Source organism: Mobula hypostoma, chromosome 8 (genome assembly GCF_963921235.1).
Source record: "Mobula hypostoma chromosome 8, sMobHyp1.1, whole genome shotgun sequence".
In the NCBI taxonomy this organism is placed as follows: domain Eukaryota; kingdom Metazoa; phylum Chordata; class Chondrichthyes; order Myliobatiformes; family Myliobatidae; genus Mobula; species Mobula hypostoma.
Genome location: NC_086104.1, coordinates 108,688,690 through 108,711,287, shown reverse-complemented (window position 1 = coordinate 108,711,287; position 22,598 = coordinate 108,688,690). Strand labels below are relative to the sequence as shown.

At 41.7% G+C, this 22,598-nt stretch overlaps 1 protein-coding gene across 1 annotated transcript in view; it reads right to left on the bottom strand.

Annotated features, from left to right (window-relative positions):
- sod2 (superoxide dismutase 2, mitochondrial) overlaps positions 1–22,598 on the bottom strand; it is a 54,504-nt gene that overhangs the window by 514 nt on the left and 31,392 nt on the right. Inside the window, exons 3-4 of the mRNA XM_063056594.1 lie at positions 14,810–14,926; positions 2,082–2,261 (exon numbers count right to left, since the gene is read on the bottom strand). Of these exons, the coding sequence (XP_062912664.1) occupies positions 2,082–2,261; positions 14,810–14,926 (297 nt within the window). The remainder of the gene's footprint in view (positions 1–2,081; positions 2,262–14,809; positions 14,927–22,598) is intronic.

Here is a 22,598-nt window from a genome sequence, read left to right as displayed (position 1 = left end):
CCAACTTCCCGCCAACCTGTTACCTACCTCTTTCCTATACAGTATTACCCTTTCCTTTCACTTTAGCATGCCCTTCCTTTCACCTTTGTCCAATCCCTATGACATGCAGCCTTCTCTTTGAAATCATGCAAGGCCTCTCTCCTCCCTTTCCTACAAATATGCCTTTTTCATCTTGCTTCCAACTATTTCTCCTCCCCTTGTTCAGCAAGCTTCTCTTCCCTCTTCTCCACATGCCCTCCCTCCCTCATTTGTGTGGGAATATGCACATGGGCATGTACGCATACCCTTTCACTTTCCTCTCACCCCATTCTCCCCTCCCTTGCAGGCCCCAGCACCCGCTGCCTTAATGCCAGGTGTACATTTTTCCTTTAAATCACTTCCTTCTGCCTTCCTATCTATGATCTACATAATTAATACATTCTTTCCTTTGTCATACTCAGCGTTCTGCAATAGAGAAAATCAGAATTTACTCAGGCACTTCAAACAAACAGAAAATCAGTGAATTGCTGTACGGCAAATAAAGCCTTCGACAATCATTTAGGCATTCTCAATTTAAACTGTGCAGGGGCAAGTAATGATGAAAAATAGATAAGCAGTGACTAACCTATCACACTGCAAACACTCAGCAGGCCAGGCAATATCTGTGAAGAGTTCTGATGAAAAAACATTGACTAGATATATTTCATTGAGTCTAGCCAGGGAGAAGGTAGGACCACTGAAGGTCAGAGGAAGGAGTTTATGCCTGGAACCAACCAAAGTGGAAGAGTTACTAACTGAGTTTTCATTGATATTCAATAAGCAGATGGAGGAGAGCAAGACCATAGAGGTGTAAAGTTGATATCTTGATTGTGATCACGGTTTGGGTCTCTTAAAGATATCGGACCACTGGAAAAGGAGGTGGGGAAGGGGGTCAGTGGGGTTGGCAAAGAAATGGCAGACAAACTCAACAAGTATGCATTTTGACGTAGTAGTTTCGCATAGTCTTTCCTGTGGAAGACAACAGCAGAATGCCAGAAATTTGAGAAGGTTCAGGGGGGCAGAAGGGAGTGCAGTTTCTATTACTAAGGAGAAGGTGCTTGGGAAGCTGAAATGTTGAAGTCAACTAGTCCAGATGGTCCAGGGTTCTGAAGGAGGTGGCTGAAGAGGTTGTAGAGGCAATAGTAGTAATCTTTCAAAAACCACTAAGTTTTGGAATGGTTCTGGAGGGCTGGAAAATTGCAAATGTTACTTCACTCTTCAAGAAGGGAGGGAAGCAAAAGACAGGAAACTACAGGCCAGTGAGCTTGACTTCAGTGTTGGGAAGATGTTGGAGTCCATCAGCAAAGTGTTCTAATGAAAAAATATTGCTGTTAAAATATGTTGTAATCCTTTGAGGAAATAACAGGCAGCATAAAGGAAAGTCAGTGGATGTTGGTTACTTGAATTTTCAGAAGGGCTTTGACAAGGTGCCAAACATGAGACTGTGGAACAAGATAAGAGCCCATGGTATTATGGGAAAGATACTAACACGGATAGAAGATTGGCTGGCTGGCAGGAGGCAAAGACTGGGAACAAAGGGGGCCGTTGGTAACTAGTGGTGTTCTGCAAGTCAGTGACATCTATCAAATATTGAAAGGCCCAGATAGAGTGGACATGGAGAGAATGTTTTCTATAGTGGGGGAGTCTAAGACCAGAGGGCACAGCCTTAGAATACAAGGATGTCTATTTAAAAACAGAGACGAAAATGAATTTCTTAATAAATTTCTATATATGTACAGTGGAGAGCATACTGACTGGTATGGAGTCTTCAATGTACAAATCGCTAGAGGGTGCAGAGGGTTATGGACTCAACTAGCTCTATCCCAGGCACAACCCTCCCCACCATCAGGGACATCCTCGAGAGGTGGTGCCTCGAGAAGGCAGAGTACATCATTATGGACCCTCATCATCCAAGATGTGCCCTCTTCTTATTACTGTATTCAGGGAGGTTGTCCAGGAGCCTGAAGAGCCACTATCAATGATGTAGAAACGGTTTCTTCCCCGTACTGTGGCCACAAAACAAAACATTTCACATCATATATCTGCGATATGTTTTGACTAACCTGTTGTTCCTTGCAGTGGGTCTTGATTGGGACATGCTGCAAGCTGTAACCTTCCCGAATTCTTGTTGTATCCCAGCCATCCCCATCCTGAGCCTTGAACCCCCAGTGAAATTGTGGACATCATCTCCTTAAATTTCTCAAAGGAGCCAAAGTCTCGTTTGATGATTTCCATTAGCTGTCCTGTATAACAAAGTTCTGGAGTTAAGAACCACTAACACCAATGTTGTTTCTCACAAAAGAATTTACAAGGCCACATTAAGGAACGTTAGTATTTCAAATGTCTTGGGCATTTTAGAAGATTGAATAAGAATGTTTCATATTTGATTAACATCACCAGTAGTTTTCACCATTTCTTCCCAATGAACCCAACCTCAGAGAAAGAGGGCACAACTACAGCTTCAAAATACAAAATGTACATAAGTGATAAAATAACCTGCATAATTAATTTTGATAAACCTAGAACAGAACAGAACTCAATAGGCCATCTGGCCCACAAAGTGCCAATCTTAATGCCAATTTATACTAAATGACATCTTCCTCTGTATTATCCATACCCCTCCATATATGTCTATCTAAAAGTCTCTTGAACTCCACAAAATGCCTGATTCCACTATGTCTGATAACCCATTCCTTCCAGACACCTACACTCTGAATAAAAATATTTGCCCCCAACCTTAAAAGCATATCCCCTGAAGTTGGACATTAAAACTCTGGAGAAAACATTCTGACCATCGTCTCTGTCTGTCTCTCATAATCTTATAAACCTCTATCAGATCTTCCCTTGGCCTCCAAACTCTCTAGAGAACAACACAAGTTTGTCCAACCTTTGCTAATAGCTCAAATCCTCAAATCTGGACAGCACCCCAGTCAACCTCCCCTGAAAAGCAGCATCCACAGATCCTCACCACCCAGGCCATGCTCTTTTCTTGCTGCTGCCATCAGGTAGAAGGTACAGGAGCCCCAGGACTCTCACCACCAGGTTCAAGAACAGCTACTACCCCTCAACCATCAGGCTCTTGAATAAAAGGGGAAAACTACACTCACTCTATTGTCTCACCTTAAGGGCTCTTGATCTTGTTATTTCATGCTCTCATTATTTATTGCTATTTATTTATATTTGCATTTGCACAGTTTGTTGTTCACTGATCCTGTTTACAGTTACTGTTCTACAGATTTGAGAAGTCTGCCCATAGGAAAAAGAATTTCGAAGTTGTGTGATGATATGTATGTACTCTGATATAAATTTTGCTTTGAACTTCGCACCCTTTCTACTGTCTCCACACCCTTCCTATAATGGGGCGACCAAAACTGCATACAATATTCCAAGAGCAATCCAACTAAAGTTTCTACAGTTGCATCATGACTTCTTCACTCTTATAAGCAAACTGTGCCTAACACTACAGCTGAAAAGATGAGAGGCAAAGTTGGCATCAAGAAAATTGCTGACTTTCAAATACAGATGCGATCATGATATGTGATCATCCCTTGCTAATTCATCGCAACGCATAACAAATTACATTTCACTGCCTGCATTTTTGAATTTCAAGTAATCAACACATGCCTTCTTTTATGTGGATTATATGTGTACATGGGGAAGTTCATTTCTACAGCAAAAGGCACAAGAACCTTTTCAAAATTGGGATTGATCTTTGGGTAATGGTTGAATATGTAAGACAGCAAACACAGTATTTCAGATTTCAGGCAAGTATATGGTCATGCACTTTGGTAGAAGGAGTAAAGGCGCAGACAATTTTCAAAAGCCAGAAATAGGAGGGGCTAAGAGACTTGAGAGTGCTCATGCAGGATTCCCTAAACATTAACTTGTAGGCAGGGTTGGTGGTAAAGTAGGCAAATGCAATGTTAGCATTAATTTCGAGAGGACTAGAATGTAGTTTTATAGGCATCCGTTACGCTTGTGAGACCATGGATTTGTGCCTTGGAAGGTTTCCAGGGCACAGGCCTGGGCAAGGTTGTATGGAAGACCAGCAGTTGCCCATGCTGCAAGTTTCCCCTCTCCACACCACCGATATTGTCCAAGGGAAGGGCACTAGGACCGATACAGCTTGGCACCAGTGTCGTCGCAGAGCAATGTGTGGTTAAGTGCCTTGCTCAAGGACACAACACGCTGCCTCAGCAGAGGCTCGAACTAGCGACCTTCAGATCTCTAGGCCAACGTCTTAACTATTTGGTCACAGGCCAACACACTAGAATATAAAAGCAAGGGTATAATGCTGAGGCTTTATAAGGCACTGGTCAGGCCTCACTTGGGAGCATTGTGAACAGTTTTGGGCCCCTTAGTTGACAAAGTCATAGTCATACTTTATTGATCCCGGGGGAAATTGGTTTTCGTTACAGTTGCACCATAAATAATTAAATAGTAATAAAACCATAAATAGTTAAATAGTAATATGTAAATTATGCCAGGAAATAAGTCCAGGACAAGCCTATTGGCTCAGGGTGTCTGACCCTGCAAGGCAGGAGTTGTAAAGTTTGATGGCCACAGGCAGGAAAGACTTCCTATGATGCTCTGTGTTGCATCTCGGTGGAATGAGTCTCTGGCTGAATGTACTCCTGTGCCCAACCAGTACATAATGTACTGGATGGGAGACATTGTCCAAGATAGCATGCAACTTGGACAGCACCCTCTTTTCAGACACCACCGTCAGAGAATGTGCTGGCATTGGAGAGGGTCCAGAAGAGGTTCTTGGGAATGATTCCAAGAATGAAAGGGTTAATGGATGAGGAGTATTTGAGGGCCTGTACATGCTGGAATTTAGACAAATGAGAGGGATCTCACTGAAACCTATCAAATATTGAAAGGCTTAGATAGAGTGGATGTGGAGAGGATGTTTCCAATAGTGGGGAAGTCTAGGACCAGAGGGCACATCCTCAGAATAAAACAACATCCCTTTAGAACAGAGTTGGGGAGGAATTTCTTTAGCCAGAGGGTGGTGAGTCTGTGTCACAGGTGTCTGTAGAGGCAAAGTCATTGGGCTGCATGGTAGCATAGTGATTAGCACAATGCTTTACAGTACAGGCAACCTGGGTTCAATTCCCACCAGTTCTCCCCGTGACTGCGTGGGCTTCCTCTGGATGTTCCGGTCTCTTCCCACAGTCCGAAGACATACCGGTTAGTAGGTTAATTGGTCACTATAAATTGTCCCGTGATTCGGCAGGATTAAATTGGGGGATTGTTGGGTGGCATGGCTCAAAGGGCTGTAAGGGCCTAATCCGTGCTATATCTCAATAAATAAATAAAGTTGAAGTGGAGTTAGCAAGGTTCTTGATTAGTAAGGGCATCATAGTTTACAGGAATAAGGCAGGAGAATGGGGTTGAGAGGGACAATAAATCAGCCATGATGGAATGGCTGAGCACTCTCGATGGGCCGAATGACCTAATGCTGCTCCTACGTCTTATGGTCTTATTATGAACTGGAGGTCTTAGGATAATCTCAATAGGAATACAGAAAATGCTAGAGGAACACAGCAACACAGGCAAGATCTATGGAGGGAAATGGACAGTCACTGTTTCACCTTGAGATACTTTATCAGGACTGGAAAGAAAAAGGGTCATGTAAAAGGTAGGAGCAGGGGGTGGAGCAAGAGTTGGCAGGAGATAGGTGAATCCAGGTGAGGGGGATGACGGACATACGGGAGAGGGAGAGAGTAGGAATGATACAAGAAGCAGACAGATGGTTGGCGGAAGTGACAAAGTGCTAAAGAGAGCAAAAGATAATAGACAATACGTGCAGGTGTAGGCCAGTCGGCCCTTCGAGCCAGCACCGCCATTCACTGTGACCATGGCTGATCATCCACAATCAGTATCCAGTTCTTGCCTTATCCCCATAACCTTTGATTCTGCTATCTTTAAGAGCTCTATCCATCTCCTTCTTGAAAGCATCCAGAAACTTGGCTTCACAGCCTTCTGGGGCAGAGCATTCCATATATCCACCACTCTCTGAGAGAAAAAGTTTTTCCTCAACTCCGTTCTAAATGGCCTACCCCTAATTCTTAGACTGTGGCCTCTGGTTCTGGACTCACCCATCAGCGGGAACATGCTTCCTGCCTCCAGCGTGTCCAATCCCTTAATAATCTTATATGTTTCAATAAGATCCCCTCTCAGCCTTCTAAATTCCAGAGTATACAAGCCCAGTCGCTCCAATCTTTCGACATATGACAGTCCCGCCATCCCGGGAATTAACCTTGTGAACCTACGCTGCACTCCCTCAATAGCAAGAATGTCCTCCCTCAAATTTGGAGACCAAAACTGCACACAGTACTCCAGTTGAACGCAGCAGGCCAGGCAGCATCTCTGGGAAGAGGTACAGTCGACGTTTCAGGCCGAGACCCTGTCCTGACGAAGGGTCTCAGCCTGAAACATCGACTGTACCTCTTCCTAGAGATGCTGCCTGGCCTGCTGCATTCACCAGCAACTTTGATGTGTGTTGCTTAAATTTCCAGCATCTGCAGAATTCCTCGTGTTTGCACAGTACTCCAGGTGTGGTCTCACTAAGGCCCTGTACAGCTGCAGAAGGACCTCTTTGCTCTTATACTCAATTCCCCTTGTTATGAAGGCCAGCATGCCATTAGCTTTATTCACTGCCTGCTGTACTTGCATGCTTGCTTTCAGTGACTGATGTACAAGAACACCTAGATCTCGTTGTACTTCCCCTTTTCCTAACTTGACTCCATTTAGATAATAATCTGCCTTCCTGCTCTTACCACCAAAGTGGATAACCTCACATTTATCCACACTAAACTGCATCTGCCATGCATCTGCCCACTCACCCAGCCTGCCCAAGTCAGCCTGCATTCTCATAACATCCTCCTCACATTTCACACTGCCACCCAGCTTTGTGTCATTGGCAAATTTGCTAATGTTACTTTTAATTCCCTCATCTAAATCATTAATATATATTGTAAACAGCTGCGGTCCCAGCACTGAACCCTGCGGTACCCCACTGGTCACCGCCTGCCATTCCAAAAGGGACCCGTTAATCGCTACTGTTTGTTTTCTGTCAGCCAGCCAATTTTCAATCCATGTCAGTACTCTGCCCCCAATACCACGTGCCCTAATTGTGCCCACTAATCTCCTATGTGGGACTTTATCAAAGGCTTTCTGAAAGTCCAGGTACAATATATCCACTGCCTCTCCCTTGTCCATTTTCATAGTTACATCCACAAAAAATTCCAGAAGATTAATCAAGCACGATTTCCCCTTCCTAAATCTATGCTGACTCAGACCAATCCTGTTACTGCTATCCAGATGTGTCGTAATTTCATCTTTTATAATTGACTCCAGCATATTTCCCACCACCGACGTCAGGCTAACCAGTCTATAATTCCCTGTTTTCTCTCTTCCTCCCTTCTTGAAGAGAGGGACAACATTAGCCACCCTCCAATCCACAGGAACTGATCCTGAATCTATAGAATATTGGAAAATGATTACCAATGCGTCCACGATTTCTAAAGCCACCTCCTTAAGTACCCTGGGATGCAGACCATCAGGACCCGGGGACTTATCAGCCTTCAGACCCAACAGCCTATTCAACACCATTTCCTGCCTAATATAAATTTCCTTCACTTCATCCATTACTCTAGGTCCTTTGGCCACTATTATATCTGGGAGATTGTTTGTGTCTTCCTTAGTGAAGACAGATCCAAAGTACCTGTTCAACTTGTCTGCCATTTCCTTGTTCCCCATAATAAATTCACCCGCTTCTGTCTTCAAGGGCCCAATTTTGGTCTTAACTATTTTTTTCCTTTTCACATACCTAAAGCAGCTTTTACTATCCTCCTTTATATTCTTGGCTAGTTTACCCTCGTACCTCATTTTTTTTCTGCGTATTGCCTCTTTAGTTACCTTCTGTTGCTCTTTAAAAGTTTCCCAATCCTCTGGCTTTCCACTCGTCTTTGCTATGTTATACTTCTCTTTTATTTTTGTACTGTCCATTACTTCCCTTGTCAGCCACGGCCTCCCCTTACTCCCCTTAGGATCTTTCTTCCTCTTTGGAACAAACTGATCCTGCACCTTCTACATTATTCCCAGAAACACTTGCCATTGCTGTTCCACTGTCATCCCTGCTAGGGTATTGTTCCATTGAACTTTGGCCAGCTCCTCTCTCATAGCACCATACTTCCCTTTGTTCAACTGTAATACTGACACTTCTGAGTTTCCCTTCTCCCTCTCAAATTGTAGATTAAAACTTATCATATTCTGGTCACTACCTCCTAATGGCTCCTTTACCTCGAGGTCCCTGATCGAATCCGGTTCATTGCACAACACTAAATCTAGAATTGCGTTCTCTCTGGTAGGCTCCAGTACAAGCTGTTCTAAGAATCCATCTTGGAGGGACTCCACAAACTCCCTTTCTTGGGGTCCAGTACCAACCCGATTCCTCCAGACTACCTGCACGTTGAAGTCCCCCATAACAACTGTAGCATTACCTTTGCGACATGCCAATTTTAACTCTTGATTCAACTTACACCCTACATCCAGACTACTGTTTGAGGGCCTGTAGATAACTCCCATTAGGGTCTTTCTACCCTTAGAATTTCTCAGTTCTATCCATACTGACTCTACGTCTCCTGATTCTATGTCCCCCCTCGCAAGGGACTGAATATCATTCCTCACCAACAGAGCCACCCCACCCCCTCTGCCCATTGGCCTGTCCTTTCGATAGGACATATATCCTTGAATATTCATTTCCCAGGCCCTGTCCACTTGAAGCCATGTCTCTGTTATTCCCACAACATCATACTTACCAATTTCCAACTGTGCCTCAAGCTCATCCACTTTATTTCTTATACTCCGTGCATTCATATATAATACTTTTAATTCATTACTCCCCTCACCTCCCATATCAATTCCTATTTCACTTGGCCATGGAATAAAGGGAGGTGTAATAATGGGGAGGGGAAAAAGGGGTGACGTGAAAAAAAAATTAGCTATATTTGTAACATATACATCAAGACAAGGAGGAGTGGCTTCGGGAAAGTAGAGAAATTGAAGTTCATGCCATCAGATTTGGGACTACCAACACAGAAAATGAGGTGCTGCTCCTTTAATCTGCATCTAGCCTCAACTTGGCTGGAGAGGAAGCTGTGAGGAGACATATCACTGAGGGAATGGGAATGGGAATTAAAATTGCCAGCAACCAGGCGATCCTGGCTTTGACAGTGATGGTGTGAAAGTGCTATGGAAAAAAAACATTCCCCAATTGGCATCAGGTTTCACTGTTGTAGAGTAGACCAGCAGTCCCCAACCACCAGGCCGCAAAGTATGTGCTACCGGGCCGCAAGGAAACGATATGATTTGGCGATATGAGTCAGCTTCACCTTTCCTCATTCCCTGTCACACCCACTGTTGAGCCATTACACATGCGAAGTCATTACCGGCACGTCATCCATGTCAGCGCGGCAAGGAGATCAACTCCTCGAGCTTTCAAATGACGGCGGGCTGAAAAGTATGTTTGACATAACATCTCTGAGGGCATTCTGGATCAAAGTCAAGGCTAAATATCCCGAGATAGCCACAAAAGCACTGAAAACATTGCTCCCATTTCCAACATATCTCTGCAATGAATGCAACGAAAACTAAATTGCGGAATGGACTGGACATAAGGAACCCCGTTCGAGTGTCGCTGTCTCCCATCACCCCTCGATAGGACCATCTTGTTGCAGGAAAACAAGCCCAGGGCTCCCACTGATTCAGCGATATTGGTGCATTGCAATGATTTTATATGTTCATACGGGGAAAATATGTGCTGTGTGTTTAATATCCAAATGTTACTTAAAATGTTATGATGCTATTGACTTATAAAACCACATAACAATTACAGCACGGAAACAGGCCATCTCTGCCCTTCTAGTCCATGCCGAACGCTACTCTCACCTAGTCCCACCGACCTGCACTCAGCCCATAACCCTCCATTCCTTTCCTGTCCATATACCTATCCAATTTTTCTTTAAATGATAATATCGAACCTGTCTCTACCACTTCTACTGGAAGTTCGTTCAACACTTACTTCAAGCTCCCCTGATAATTGACTTATCACTATATTCATGCAAGGAAAATATGCGCTGTGTGTTTAATATTAAATTTGTGAGATAAACCCTTTTAGAAACGAAATTGAGTGTACTAGCTACGTATCACCTATATTCCAGTTGTGATTAACACCCCCACCCCCCCCGAACAGAATCGCCAAAAACGATTTGCAGAGGAAAAAAAAAAATCGGCAAGTACACGCATGCACAGGTCACGCAAGCGCACTGGTGCCCGCGCAAGGCTTCATGGTCATTGTAGTCTTTCCCTGGGTAAACACAACGTATTTGACTGCTACTCTTGTCTGTTGGCAATCCTACCCCCCCCTCCCCCCGGGTCGGCCGGTTCGCACTGCAAAAAAGATTGAGGACCCCTAGAGTAGACTGTACAATTAAATGATAGCAATGCATTCCATGTGAAGGGCTGCCTCACCTGAAAGGACAGTTTAGGGCCCTAAATGGTAAACAAGGAGATGGAGTAAACACAAGTGTAACGCTTAGCAGAGTTGCAGAGATAAATGCCTGGAAGAGGATTAATTCCGTACTCTACCTTAAGCTGAAAAGGAAGTGGTTTTAGGCATTAAACTAACACTCTGATCCATATTTCTAGGACTACAGTAAGCTCACACTTTTAGTGGGGTGACAAAATACAGGCAACTCTCTTATTTAGGATCAGGAAAGCTCTTTCTTTCTTTTTAAATCTTTTTATTGAGTAAGTATACAAAAAAGGTAAGCCATATAAACATTAATACAATGTTAAAGTATAATAAAATTCCAAAAGATAACAATACCAAAAAGAAAATACTACAAACAATGTAATTTAAGCATAAGAAACCAAGATAACATAATAGTATACTAGATTTTATATATATCAATGGAAAAAAAAAGAAAAAAAAACCCCAAAAAAAAACCCACCGTGCAACTAACTAAAAGCAAAGCAAAGCAATGGGCTAACTTGAAACCAAACAGAGTTAAACTTAAAATCACATCCTCAATCCCGACCTCCATTAAAACAGTGAAAAAAGAACAAGAAGGGTAAATATTACATTAAATGAAAATATCGAATAAAAGGTCCCCAAATCTGTTCAAATTTAAATGAAGAATCATAAAAGTTACTTCTAATTTTCTCCAGATTCAAACATAAAATCGTCTGAGAAAACCAAAAAAAGGTAGTTGGAGCATTAAGCTCTTTCCAATGTTGTAAAATACATCTTTTCGCCATCAAAGTAAGAAATGCAATCATTCTACGGGCTGAAGGGGAAAGATTACTAGAAATTTTAGGTAGTCCAAAGATAGCAGTAATAGGGTGAGGAGAGATATCTATATTTAATACCTTAGAAATAATATTGAAAATATCTCTCCAAAAAGTTTCCAAAGTAGGGCAAGACCAAAACATATGAGTTAAAGAGGCTATCTGCCCCGAACATCTATCACAGAAAGGATTAATATGCGTGTAAAAACGCGCTAACTTATCTTTGGACATATGTGCTCTATGAACCACTTTAAATTGAATTAGGGAATGTTTAGCACAAATAGAGGAAGTATTAACTAATTGTAAAATCTGTCCCCAATCATCCACAGAAATGGTAAGCCCCAATTCCTGTTCCCAATCTACCCTAATCTTATCAAATGGAGCTTTCCTAAGTTTCATAATAATATTATAAATCATAGCCGATGCACCTTTCTGACATGGATTAAGGTTAATTATCGAATCTAAAATATATATAGGAGGAAGCATTGGAAAGGAAGAAAGTATAGTACTTAGGAAATTTCTAACTTGTAAATATCTAAAAAAATGTATTCTTGATAAGTTATATTTATTAGATAATTGTTCAAAAGACATAAGGGAACCATCTAAAAATAAATCCAAAAACCGTAAAACACCCTTAGTCTTCCAAGTTTGAAAAGCGCGATCCGTAAAAGAGGGAGGAAAAAATATGTTACCTAAAATAGGAATCGCTAACCCGAATTGATTAAGATCAAAAAATTTTCTGAATTGAAACCAAATACGCAAAGCATATTTAACAATCGGGTTAGAGACCTGCTTAAGGCGTTTCGAATCAAAGGGAAGAGATGAACCTAAAATAGAACCAAGTGTATAACCCTGAACAGATTGTAATTCCAATGCTACCCATTTAGGAATAGATAGTATGTCCCGGTCAAGTAACCAAAATTTCATATGTCGAATATTAATAGCCCAATAATAAAATCTAAAGTTAGGTAATGCTAAACCTCCATCTCTCTTAGCTTTCTGTAAATGTATTTTACCCAGTCTCGGATTCTTATTCTGCCAAATAAATGAAGAAATTTTAGAGTCGACTTTATCAAAAAAAGATTTAGGAACGAAAATTGGTAATGCCTGAAACACATATAAAAATTTTGGCAAAAAAAACATCTTAACTGCATTAATACGACCAATCCAAGTTAAATATAAGGGAAACCATTTAGATGAAAGTTGAGTAATATGGTCTATTAATGGTAAAAAGTTAGTCTTAAATAAATCTTTATGTTTACAAGTAATTTTAATCCCAAGATATGAAAGGTAATTATTAATCAATTTAAATGGAAATTTATAATATAAGGGAAGATGTTTATTAATCGGAAAAAGTTCACTCTTACTAAGATTTAATTTATAACCTGAGAAAAGACCAAATTGTACTAATAACTCTAAAACAGCAGGAATAGATCTCTCAGGATTAGAAATATATAAAAGTAAATCATCAGCATAGAGTGATAATTTATGGGACTTTAATCCCCGAGTTATCCCAGTAATATTTGAAGATTCTCGAATAGCAATTGCAAGAGGTTCTAATGCAATATCAAATAATAGGGGACTAAGAGGACAGCCTTGTCGAGTACCACGAAAGAGAGGAAAAAAAGGTGAGTTTAAAGAGTTAGTACGAACCGAGGCTACAGGGGAGTGATATAACAGTTTAATCCAGGATATAAATTTCAAGCTAAAATTAAACATTTCAAGCACCTTAAATAAATAAGGCCATTCTACTCTATCAAAAGCTTTCTCGGCATCTAAAGAAATAACACACTCAGGAACATTTTGTGAGGGAGTATAAACGATATTTAACAATGTACGAATATTATAAAAAGAGTAACGACCTTTAATAAAACCCGTTTGGTCTTCCGAAATAATAGAAGGAAGTACTTTTTCTAGTCTATTTGCTAATAACTTAGAAAAAACTTTAGAATCAACATTTAATAAAGATATTGGTCTATAAGATGCACATTGAGCAGGGTCTTTATCCTTCTTTAGTATTAAAGAAATTGATGCTCTATTAAAAGATTCCGGAAGTTTACCAAGTTTCAAAGAAGCCTCAAAAACCTTATAGAGCCAAGGAATCAATAAAGAAGCAAAACATTTATAAAATTCAACGGTAAACCCATCAGGGCCAGGAGCTTTCCCCAGATTCATAGAAAAAATAACATTCTTAATCTCATCCATTGTAATGGAAGTATCTAATAAAGACATATCCTGTGAAATCTGAGGGAAGTCTAACTTATCTAAAAAATCATTCATATATTTAGAATCTCGAGGAGACTCTGATTGATATAAAGAAGAATAAAAATCACAAAAGGTTTGATTGATCAGGAAAGCTCTTAACATCAAGAAAAGATCAATGTGACCAAAAACATGACTAAACCACAGGACAAAGCTTTGGTTTACAGATCATCAGCTTGGGTACATTAGTGGTTCTCTTGCCCAAAATGTTCCAGGTCATATATAGCAGCGGTCCCCAACTACCGGGCCATGAGGAAACGATACGAGTCAGCTGCACCTTTCCTCATTCCCTGTCACGCACTGTTGAACTTGAACATAGGGTTGCCAACTGTCCCGTATTTGCTGGGACATCCCGTATATTGGGCTAAATTGGTTTGTCCCATACAGGACCGCCCTTGTCCCGTATTTCCCCTGCTAAGGTACAGCGTTCCTATGAAACCTTTCGTGCCGAAATGGCGTGAAGTGAAGTAATTACCATTAATTTATATGGGAAAATTTTGGAGCGTTCCCAGACCCAAAAAATAACCTACCAAATCATACCAAATAACACATAAAACCGAAAATAACACTAACATATAGTATAAGCAAGAATGATATGATAAATACACAGCCTATACAAAGTAGAAATAATGTATGTACAGTATAGTCAGGAAGATGAAGGCAAAACCGATTTGTGGGAAAAAAAATCAGCACGTACGCGCATGTGCACGTCACACATGCGCACACAGGTGCCCGCACAAGGCTTCATGGTAGTCTTTCTTGGGGTAAAGTGTCCCGGGATTTGACTGCTACTCTTGTCCCTTATTTGGGAGTGAGAAAGTTGACAACCCTAACTGTAAAAGACATGCAGAGGTGAGTTTAACCCTACTTGAACACACCCCCCCCCCCCACCCCGGGTCGGCTGGTCCGCAAGAGTATGTCAATATTAAACCGGTCCGCGGTGCAAAAAAGGTTGGGGACCCCTGATATATAGTACTTTCAGACTGTAAATATATCAAAGGGAAAAATTGCACTACATACAGTACATATTCTATAAATGGATTTGTAATATTATAATTAACAATGTACTTATTAATTCATTATTTTAAAAGCTAAATGTGCTTAGCTATTTGAACACAAGCATTTTAAATTATGTGAAAGTGCTTATAACATTTCCACAAATAATACCTACCAGCAGGCTCCCCTCCTCCACTTGGAGACAGATTGGTCCAGAAGATAGAGTGATTAATATGACCGCCACCATTAAATCGCAATGCAGGTTGTAAAGCAATCTGGGCTGTGACATCACCTAAAATATATTAAACAAGTTATTTAGATCAACTTATTTTACAAACAACTATTCACTTGTAAAAATGTATTCAATAAAAGCACTGGCACATCTTTCCTTAGTCCCTTTGCATCTCAGTCTCTTCATTCAAAAAAAGTTAACCCTTTCATTTCTTCTACCAAAGTGCATGACCATACACTTCATGATACTGTATTCCATCTGCCACTTCTTTGCCTATTCTCCTAATCTAAGGTTTTCTGTAGTCTCTGTACTCCCTCAAAACTACCTGCCCCATCACCTATCTTTATATTGTCTGCAAACTTTGCAACAAGCCATCAATTCCATCATCCAAGTCACTAACATAACATAAAATGAATCGATCCTAACACAGACCCTTCTGGACCATTACTAGTCACCAGCAGCCAACCAGAAAAGGCTCCCTTTATTCCAATCTTTGCTTCCTGCCAGTCAGCCACTGCTTTATCCATGCTAGAATCTTCCCTGTAATACCATAGGCTCGTAGCTTCTTAAGCAGCCTCATGTGTGTTACTTTGTCAAAGGCCTTGTGAAAATCCAAATATACAGTATGAACTGATTCTCCTTTGTCTATCCTGCTTGTTATTTCTTCGAAGAATTCCAATAGATTTGTCAGGCAAGATATTCCCTTGAGGAAAACATGCTGACATGAGAACTTGAGAAGAATTAATGGTTAGTATGTTAATTGATCATTCTAAATTATCTTGTGATTAGACCAGGATTAAATAGGTGGGTTGCTGGGCAGTGCAGTTCGTTGGGCTGGAAAGGCCTGTTCCAGCCCATAACTCAAAATAAATTTTTTTTAAAAATCAAGCTTCCATGTACACCGACTGGGGTATTCGAGCCTGTTTTCTCACTACTGTGGTCTGAGGTTCACAACTGCTTCAAAAGGGCAGCAATCACTCTGGTATGCAAGAGCCTCCTCCATAACCAAAGGCATAGCATCACATCTAACATAATGAGGTGTACTGAAAGATTGGGTATAAGACCACAAGACACAGGAGCAGAATTAGGCCATTCAGCTCATCGAGTCTTCTGCTATTCCATGATGGCTGATTTATTTTCCCTCTCGGCCCCAATCTCTTGCCTTTTCCCCATAACCTTTGATGCCTTTATTAGTCAAGGACCTATCAACTTCTACTTTAAATATGCTCAATAACTTAAGACTCCACAGCTGCCTGTGACAATGAATTCCACAGATACACTACCCTCTAACTGAACAGACATCCTTCTATTCTGAGGCTGGTCCTGGACTCTCCCTCTTGTGGACACATCTCCTCCCTGACCAGTCTACCTGTTTGTTATGATTAGAATTAACTCCTGGCTGATCAAGGACCTGGCCCTGCTACAATTTGCCTATCACCACAACAGTGGATGCAATCTCAATGACTCTCCACTCTGCTTTGGAACTCCTAGAGAACCACAATGCCTATGTCAGGCTACTGTTTATCTATTTCAGCTCAGCATTTAACACTACCATTCCCTAAGTGCTATTAACCAAGCTTCAAAACCTGGGCCTCTATACCCCCCTCTGAAATTAGATCCTCAATTTCCTCATCGGGAGACTACATACCATGCGGATAAGTAATAACAGCTCCTGCTCACTGATAATCAACACAGGAGAATCTCAAGGATGTGTGTTTAGCTCACAGCTCTACTCTTCCTACATTCATGACTGTTTAGCTAAGTTCAGCTCAAAAGCCACCTGAAACTCACAGATAACATCACTGTTGTTGGTAGAATTTCAGAAAGTGATAAAGAGGCTTACAGGTGTGAGATATGGTGGCTGGTTGAATAGTGTTGCAACAACAATGTCACACCCAATGTTTTTAAGACCAAAGTATTGATTGTGGACCAGGAAGGGGAGGTGAGGGAACACACATCAATCGTCATCGAGTGCCAGCAGCTGAGAGAGTCAACTGCATCAAGTTCCTGGGCATCTATATCTCAAAGGTCCTATCCTAGGTCCAATATATTGGTGCAAACATGAAGAAGGCATGCCAACGGCTATACTTTATTAGGAATTTGAAGAGAATTGATGAATTTTATTTCAAAGGCATATGTCTATGATGTATGGTGAGAACATTCTGACTGGTTGCAAAAGAGCCTGGTATGGAGACTCCAATGCAGAGTTGAAAAAGGCTGTAGAGGCTCAGACTCAGCTTGCTCTACCACAAGCACAACTCTCAAGGACATCTTCAACTGGCTGTAGCTCGACAAGGCCACATCTATCACTGATTACCCTCACCATCTGGGATGTGCCCTCTTCTTGCGACTACCATCAGGGAGAAGGTACAAGAATTTGAAGAACCAAACTCAACGATTCAGAAACAGCTCTTTTCCTCCACCATTAGATTTTTGAATGGTCCACAGACATTACCTCATTTTTCCTTCTTAGTGTGTATTTAGTCATGGAGTACTACAGTAAAGAAACAGGCCCTTCGATCCATCTAGTCTGTGCTGAACTAGTGATCTACCTAGTCCCATCAACCTGTACCTGGACCATTGCCCTCCATACAGCCTCCCATCAATGTACCTATACAAAGTTCTCTTAAATGTTGTAATCGAACCTACATCCACCACTTGCTCAGGCAGCTCATTCCACACTCTCACAACCCTCTGAGTGAAAGTCCTCACCCTTAAGCATTTCACCCTTAGCCCTTAACCCATGACCTCTAGTTTAAGCTCACCCAACCTCAGTGGAAAAAGCCTGCTTGTACTTACCCTATCTAAACTCATGATTTTGTACACCTCTATCAAATCTCCCCTCATTCTTCTATACCCCAGGGAATAAAGTCTTAACTAATTCAATCTTTCCCCATTACTCAGCTCAAGTCCTGATAACATTCTTGTAACTTTTCTCTGTACTCTTTCAATCTTACTGACATCCTTTTTGAACGCAGATTACCAAAATTGCCCACAATACTCCAAATTAGGCCTCACCAACATCTTATACAACTTCAACACAACATCCCATATCCTGTGCTCAATACATCGATTTATGAAGGCCAATGTGCCAAAAGCTTTCTTTTCAGCCCTATATACCCGTGATGCCACTTTCAAGGAATTATGGACATGTATTCCCAGATCCCTCTGTTCTACTGCACTCCTTAGTGCCTACCACTCATCACGTAGTCCTACCCTGGTTTGTCCTCCCAAAATGCAATACCTCTTACTTGTCTGCATTAAATTCCATCTGCCATTTTTCAGCACATTTTTCCAGCTCGTCCAGATCCTGCTGCAAGTTTTCATAGTCTTCCTCACTGTCCATTACATCCCCATTCTTGATGTCATCCGAGATTTGCTAATCCAGTTTACCACAATATCATCCAGATTGTTGGTAAAGATGACAAACAACAATGAACCCAGCACCGATCCCTGGGGCACACCACTAGTTATAGCACTCCAGTCAGAGAGGCAACCATCTCCTACCACTCTCTGGCTTTTTCTGTGAAGCCAATGTCTAATCCAATATACCACCTCATCTTGAATGTCAAGTGATTGAACCTTCATGACCAACCTCCCATGCAGGACCATGTCAAAGACCTTGCTAAGTTTCATGTACGCTGCATCTAAGTTCAAGTTCATTGTCATTCAACCATACACATGTATCTCGACAAAAGACATAACGTTTCTCTGGACCAAAGTGCACAGCACAATACATATAATTCACACACATAACACAGTCATATTACCACAACTAAATGAATAATAAAGTGCATATATGATACAAGTTAGAAAGTAAACAGTATAACTCTACTGGTGCTTCATACGTGATGCGACCTGGGTGGTGGCAGGGAGTTCAGTAGCCTTGTGGCCTGGGGGAAGAAGTTGTTTTCCAATTGGTTCTTGTCCTAATGCTATGGTACCTCCTGTTGGATGGCAAGAGATTGTTGGACACGTGGCAGGAATCACTGACAAGGTTAAGGCCCTGCATAAGCAGGACTCATGTTAAATATTTTTAAAGGATGGAAGAAAGACCCCGATAATCCCCTTGGCAGACCTCGCAATCCTTTGAAGGAACTTGCGGTCAGATGCCTTGCAATTCTCGTACCAGATGGTGATGCAGCTGGTCAGGACACTCCCGATAATGCTCCTGCACCACTGATTTCCTGATGAAAGAGGTGGTGTTGAGTGACCTGGTAAGATAGTCCACTATGTGCACTCTCAGAAACCTGGTGCTCCTAACCCTCTCCGAGGGGGAGCTGTGTATATGTAGTGAGGAGTGGTCAGCCTCTATCTTTGGTCTTGTCCACACTGAGGAAGTTTTGTACTCACAGCATTCCACCAGCCTCTCTATCTCCTCTTAGTACTCCGTCTCATTGTTGTTGACGAGGCGAACCACTGCTGCGTCATCAGCGAATTTGATGATTCAATTGAACTGGATCTAACAATCAGTCATACACAGCAGCGAGCTGAGCATGCAGTTCTGGGGAGCGCCAGTGGTCAGCGTGATGAAACTAGAGATGTTTCTTCCAACACAGACTGACTGTGGCCTTTCTATCAAATAGTCCAGGATCCAGTTACAGAGAGAAGTGCCTTCCACCACTTTGCCTTCAACTTTCCTGGTAATTACCTTGAAAAAGATTTATTAGACACGACCTACCACACACAAAGCCATGTTGACTACCCCTATTCAGGCCCTGGCTATCCAATTACTTATATATCTGGTTCCTTAGAATACCTTCCAATAAATTGCCCACTACTGATGTCAGGCTTACCGGCCTATAAATTCCTGGCTTATTCTTCGAGCCTTTCTTAAACAATGGAGCAACTTTAGCCACCCTCCAATCCTCCAGCAAGTCACCCGTGGTAAGGATGTTTTAAATATTTCTGATAGGGCCCCTGCAGTTTCTGCAATAGCCTCACAGGGTGTGAGGGGACAGCTTGTCAGGCCTTGGGGATTTATCCACCCTAACTTGTCTCAAGGCAGCAAACTCCTCCTCTGTAATTTGTACAGAATCCAAGACTTCACTGCTGTTTGTCTCACTCCTATAAGCTGCGTCCAACTTCTCAGTAAATACAGGTGCAAAAGATTTAAGCTCCATGCATAGATGGTCACTCTGATCTTCCAGGCGACCAGCTTTGGCCTTTGCTATCCTTTTGCTCTTAAAATATCTGCAGAATCCCTTGGGATTCTCCTTCACTTTGTCAAACCAACTGCATCCCTTCTTTCAGCCCTCCTGATTTTGTTAAGTGTCCTCTTGCATTTGTTATACTCAAGTACCTCATCTGTTCCTACCTGCTAAGCACCTCCTCCTTTTCTCAACTATGGCCTCAATATCTCTCGAAAACCAAGGTTCCCTAAACCTATTATCCTTGCCTTTAATACCGACAGGAACATAGAAATTCTGTATTCTCAAAATTTCACTTTCAAAGGCTCCCACTTATCAAGTACACCTTTGTCAGAAATGTTCAAAGTTCAAAATGAAATTTATTATCAGATTACATGCAAGTTACATACAACCCTGAGATTCTTTGTATGCAGGCATACTTAGCAAACCTAGAGAACAATAACTGTAAACTATAACCATCTGGAACTGTTAACTGTAAACAAACTGTGCAAATTCAGATATAAATAAATAGCAATAAATAATAAGCATCAAATAACAATATAAGAGTCCCTATATGTGTAGCTGTCCCTTTTGTTCAAGAGCCTGATGTTTGAGGGGTAGTAACTGTTCTTGAACCTGGTGGTGCAAGTCCTGAGGCTACTGCACCTTCTACCTGATGCCAATAGCGAGAAAAGAGCATTGCCTGCGTAGTGAGGATCTTTGATGATGGATGCTGCTTTTCTACGGCAACATTTCATGTAGATGTGCTCAATGTTGGGAGAGATTTACCCATGATGTACTGGGCTGAATCCACTACTTTTTGTAGGATTTTCCACCCAAAGGCATTGGTGTTCTCATACAAGGCCATAATACAGCCAGTCAGCGCACTTTCCGCCTCGCATCTATAGAAGTTTGCCAAGGTTTTCGATGACATGCCGAATCACCACAGACTCCTGAGGAAGTAGAGATGCTGTCGTGGTTTCATTGCAATAATATTTATATGGGTCCAGGATTGGTCCTCTGAGATAATGACATCTAGGAATTTAAAGTTACTGATCCTCTGATGATTACTGGCTCATGGACCCCTGCTTTCCCTTTCCTGAAGTCTACAATCAGTTCCTTGGTCTTATTGACATTGAGTGAGAGGTTGTTGTCATTACACCACTCAGCCAAATTTTCAATCTCCCTCCTGTATGCTGATTCATCACCCCCTTTGATACAGCCCACAACAGTGGTACAATCAACAAACTTATGTATGGTGTTGGAGCTGTACTTAGCCACACAGTCAGAGGTGTAAAGCGAGTAAAGCAGAGGGCTAAGTACACCTCCCTGTGATGCTCCTGTGCTGATGGAGATTGTAGAGGAGATGTTTTTGCCAATCCAAACAGACTGGGGTCTACAAGTGAGGAAATCCAGGATCTAATTGCACAAGGGGGTATTGAGGCCCAGGTCTTCGAGTTTACTGATTAGTTTCAAGAAGATGATGGTGTTAAATGCTGAGCTGTAATTGATAAAGAGCATCCTGATGTATACGTCTTTGCTGTCCCAATGATCTAGGGCAGACATGGTGGCGTGCAGTGGTTCCTCCCTACACTGGTGGTCAAAGCAAGCATAGAAGGCATTGAGCTCATTCAGAAGTGAAGCTTGTTTACAGACAGCACTGTGCAGTTTTGCTTGCTTATAATGGACTGCTGGCTGCATGTAAACTGAGGTCAGGACCACGGATGAGAACTCTCGAGGCAAATAGAATGGTCTACATTAAATCGCTAGTGGTTCTAAGTCAGGGCACAAGAAGTTGACATAACAGCAACAAGAATTGCCTAATAAGCAAATGCCGCCACTTCTTTCCTCACCAGAATTCCAGTCTTGATCCATTCCGAAAATCATAAAGCCTTCTGGTCGGATAGCCACGTACGGCCAGTTCGCTACTAACCAAGTCTCAATGTAACAAAAAAATTGAGATCTGTCTCATCTACCTCTGATACAGCAGCCTTGCCCTGAGATCAATTCTTATTTTCAAGGGACTACATTTGCTAACAAGATGGTAGGCAGAGAGGCCTCATCCTTCTGTGCTTCAACCTGGTTTGAATTCTGCCTCTCCTACCATGTTTTCGGCCTTGACCTTGGCACTGGTGTTTTCAGGTTCCGCATTTAACTGCTCTGCATTTAACCATCTAATGTGAGAGCTGAAGATCATTGATTTGATTTTGTAGTCTGTTAAGAGGACATTTAAGTGCAGGTTGCAGCGAAAGCAGTTCAAAAGGAGTATATTTAAGAGGAAAACTGGTACAAATCCTTGCAGTCCGCAGAGAGTTGCTTATGTACAGTGGCACTATCTCGACAAAACAGACAGTTCCAAACATACTTGACAGATCCTGTCCGATACTCTCAAAATTGGCCTTTCTACAATTTAGAATCTCAACCCAAGGACCAGCCTATGCTTTTCCATAATCATCTTAAAACTAATGGCATTACAATCACTATTCATTTATTTCTGTAATTCAATGTTTTTTTTTTGCCTTTGCACTGCAACCAAGTAATTTCACATCATAAATCTGATTATGAAAGTTGGAAAAGGGGGCAATCCCCACTACTGAAAAGTG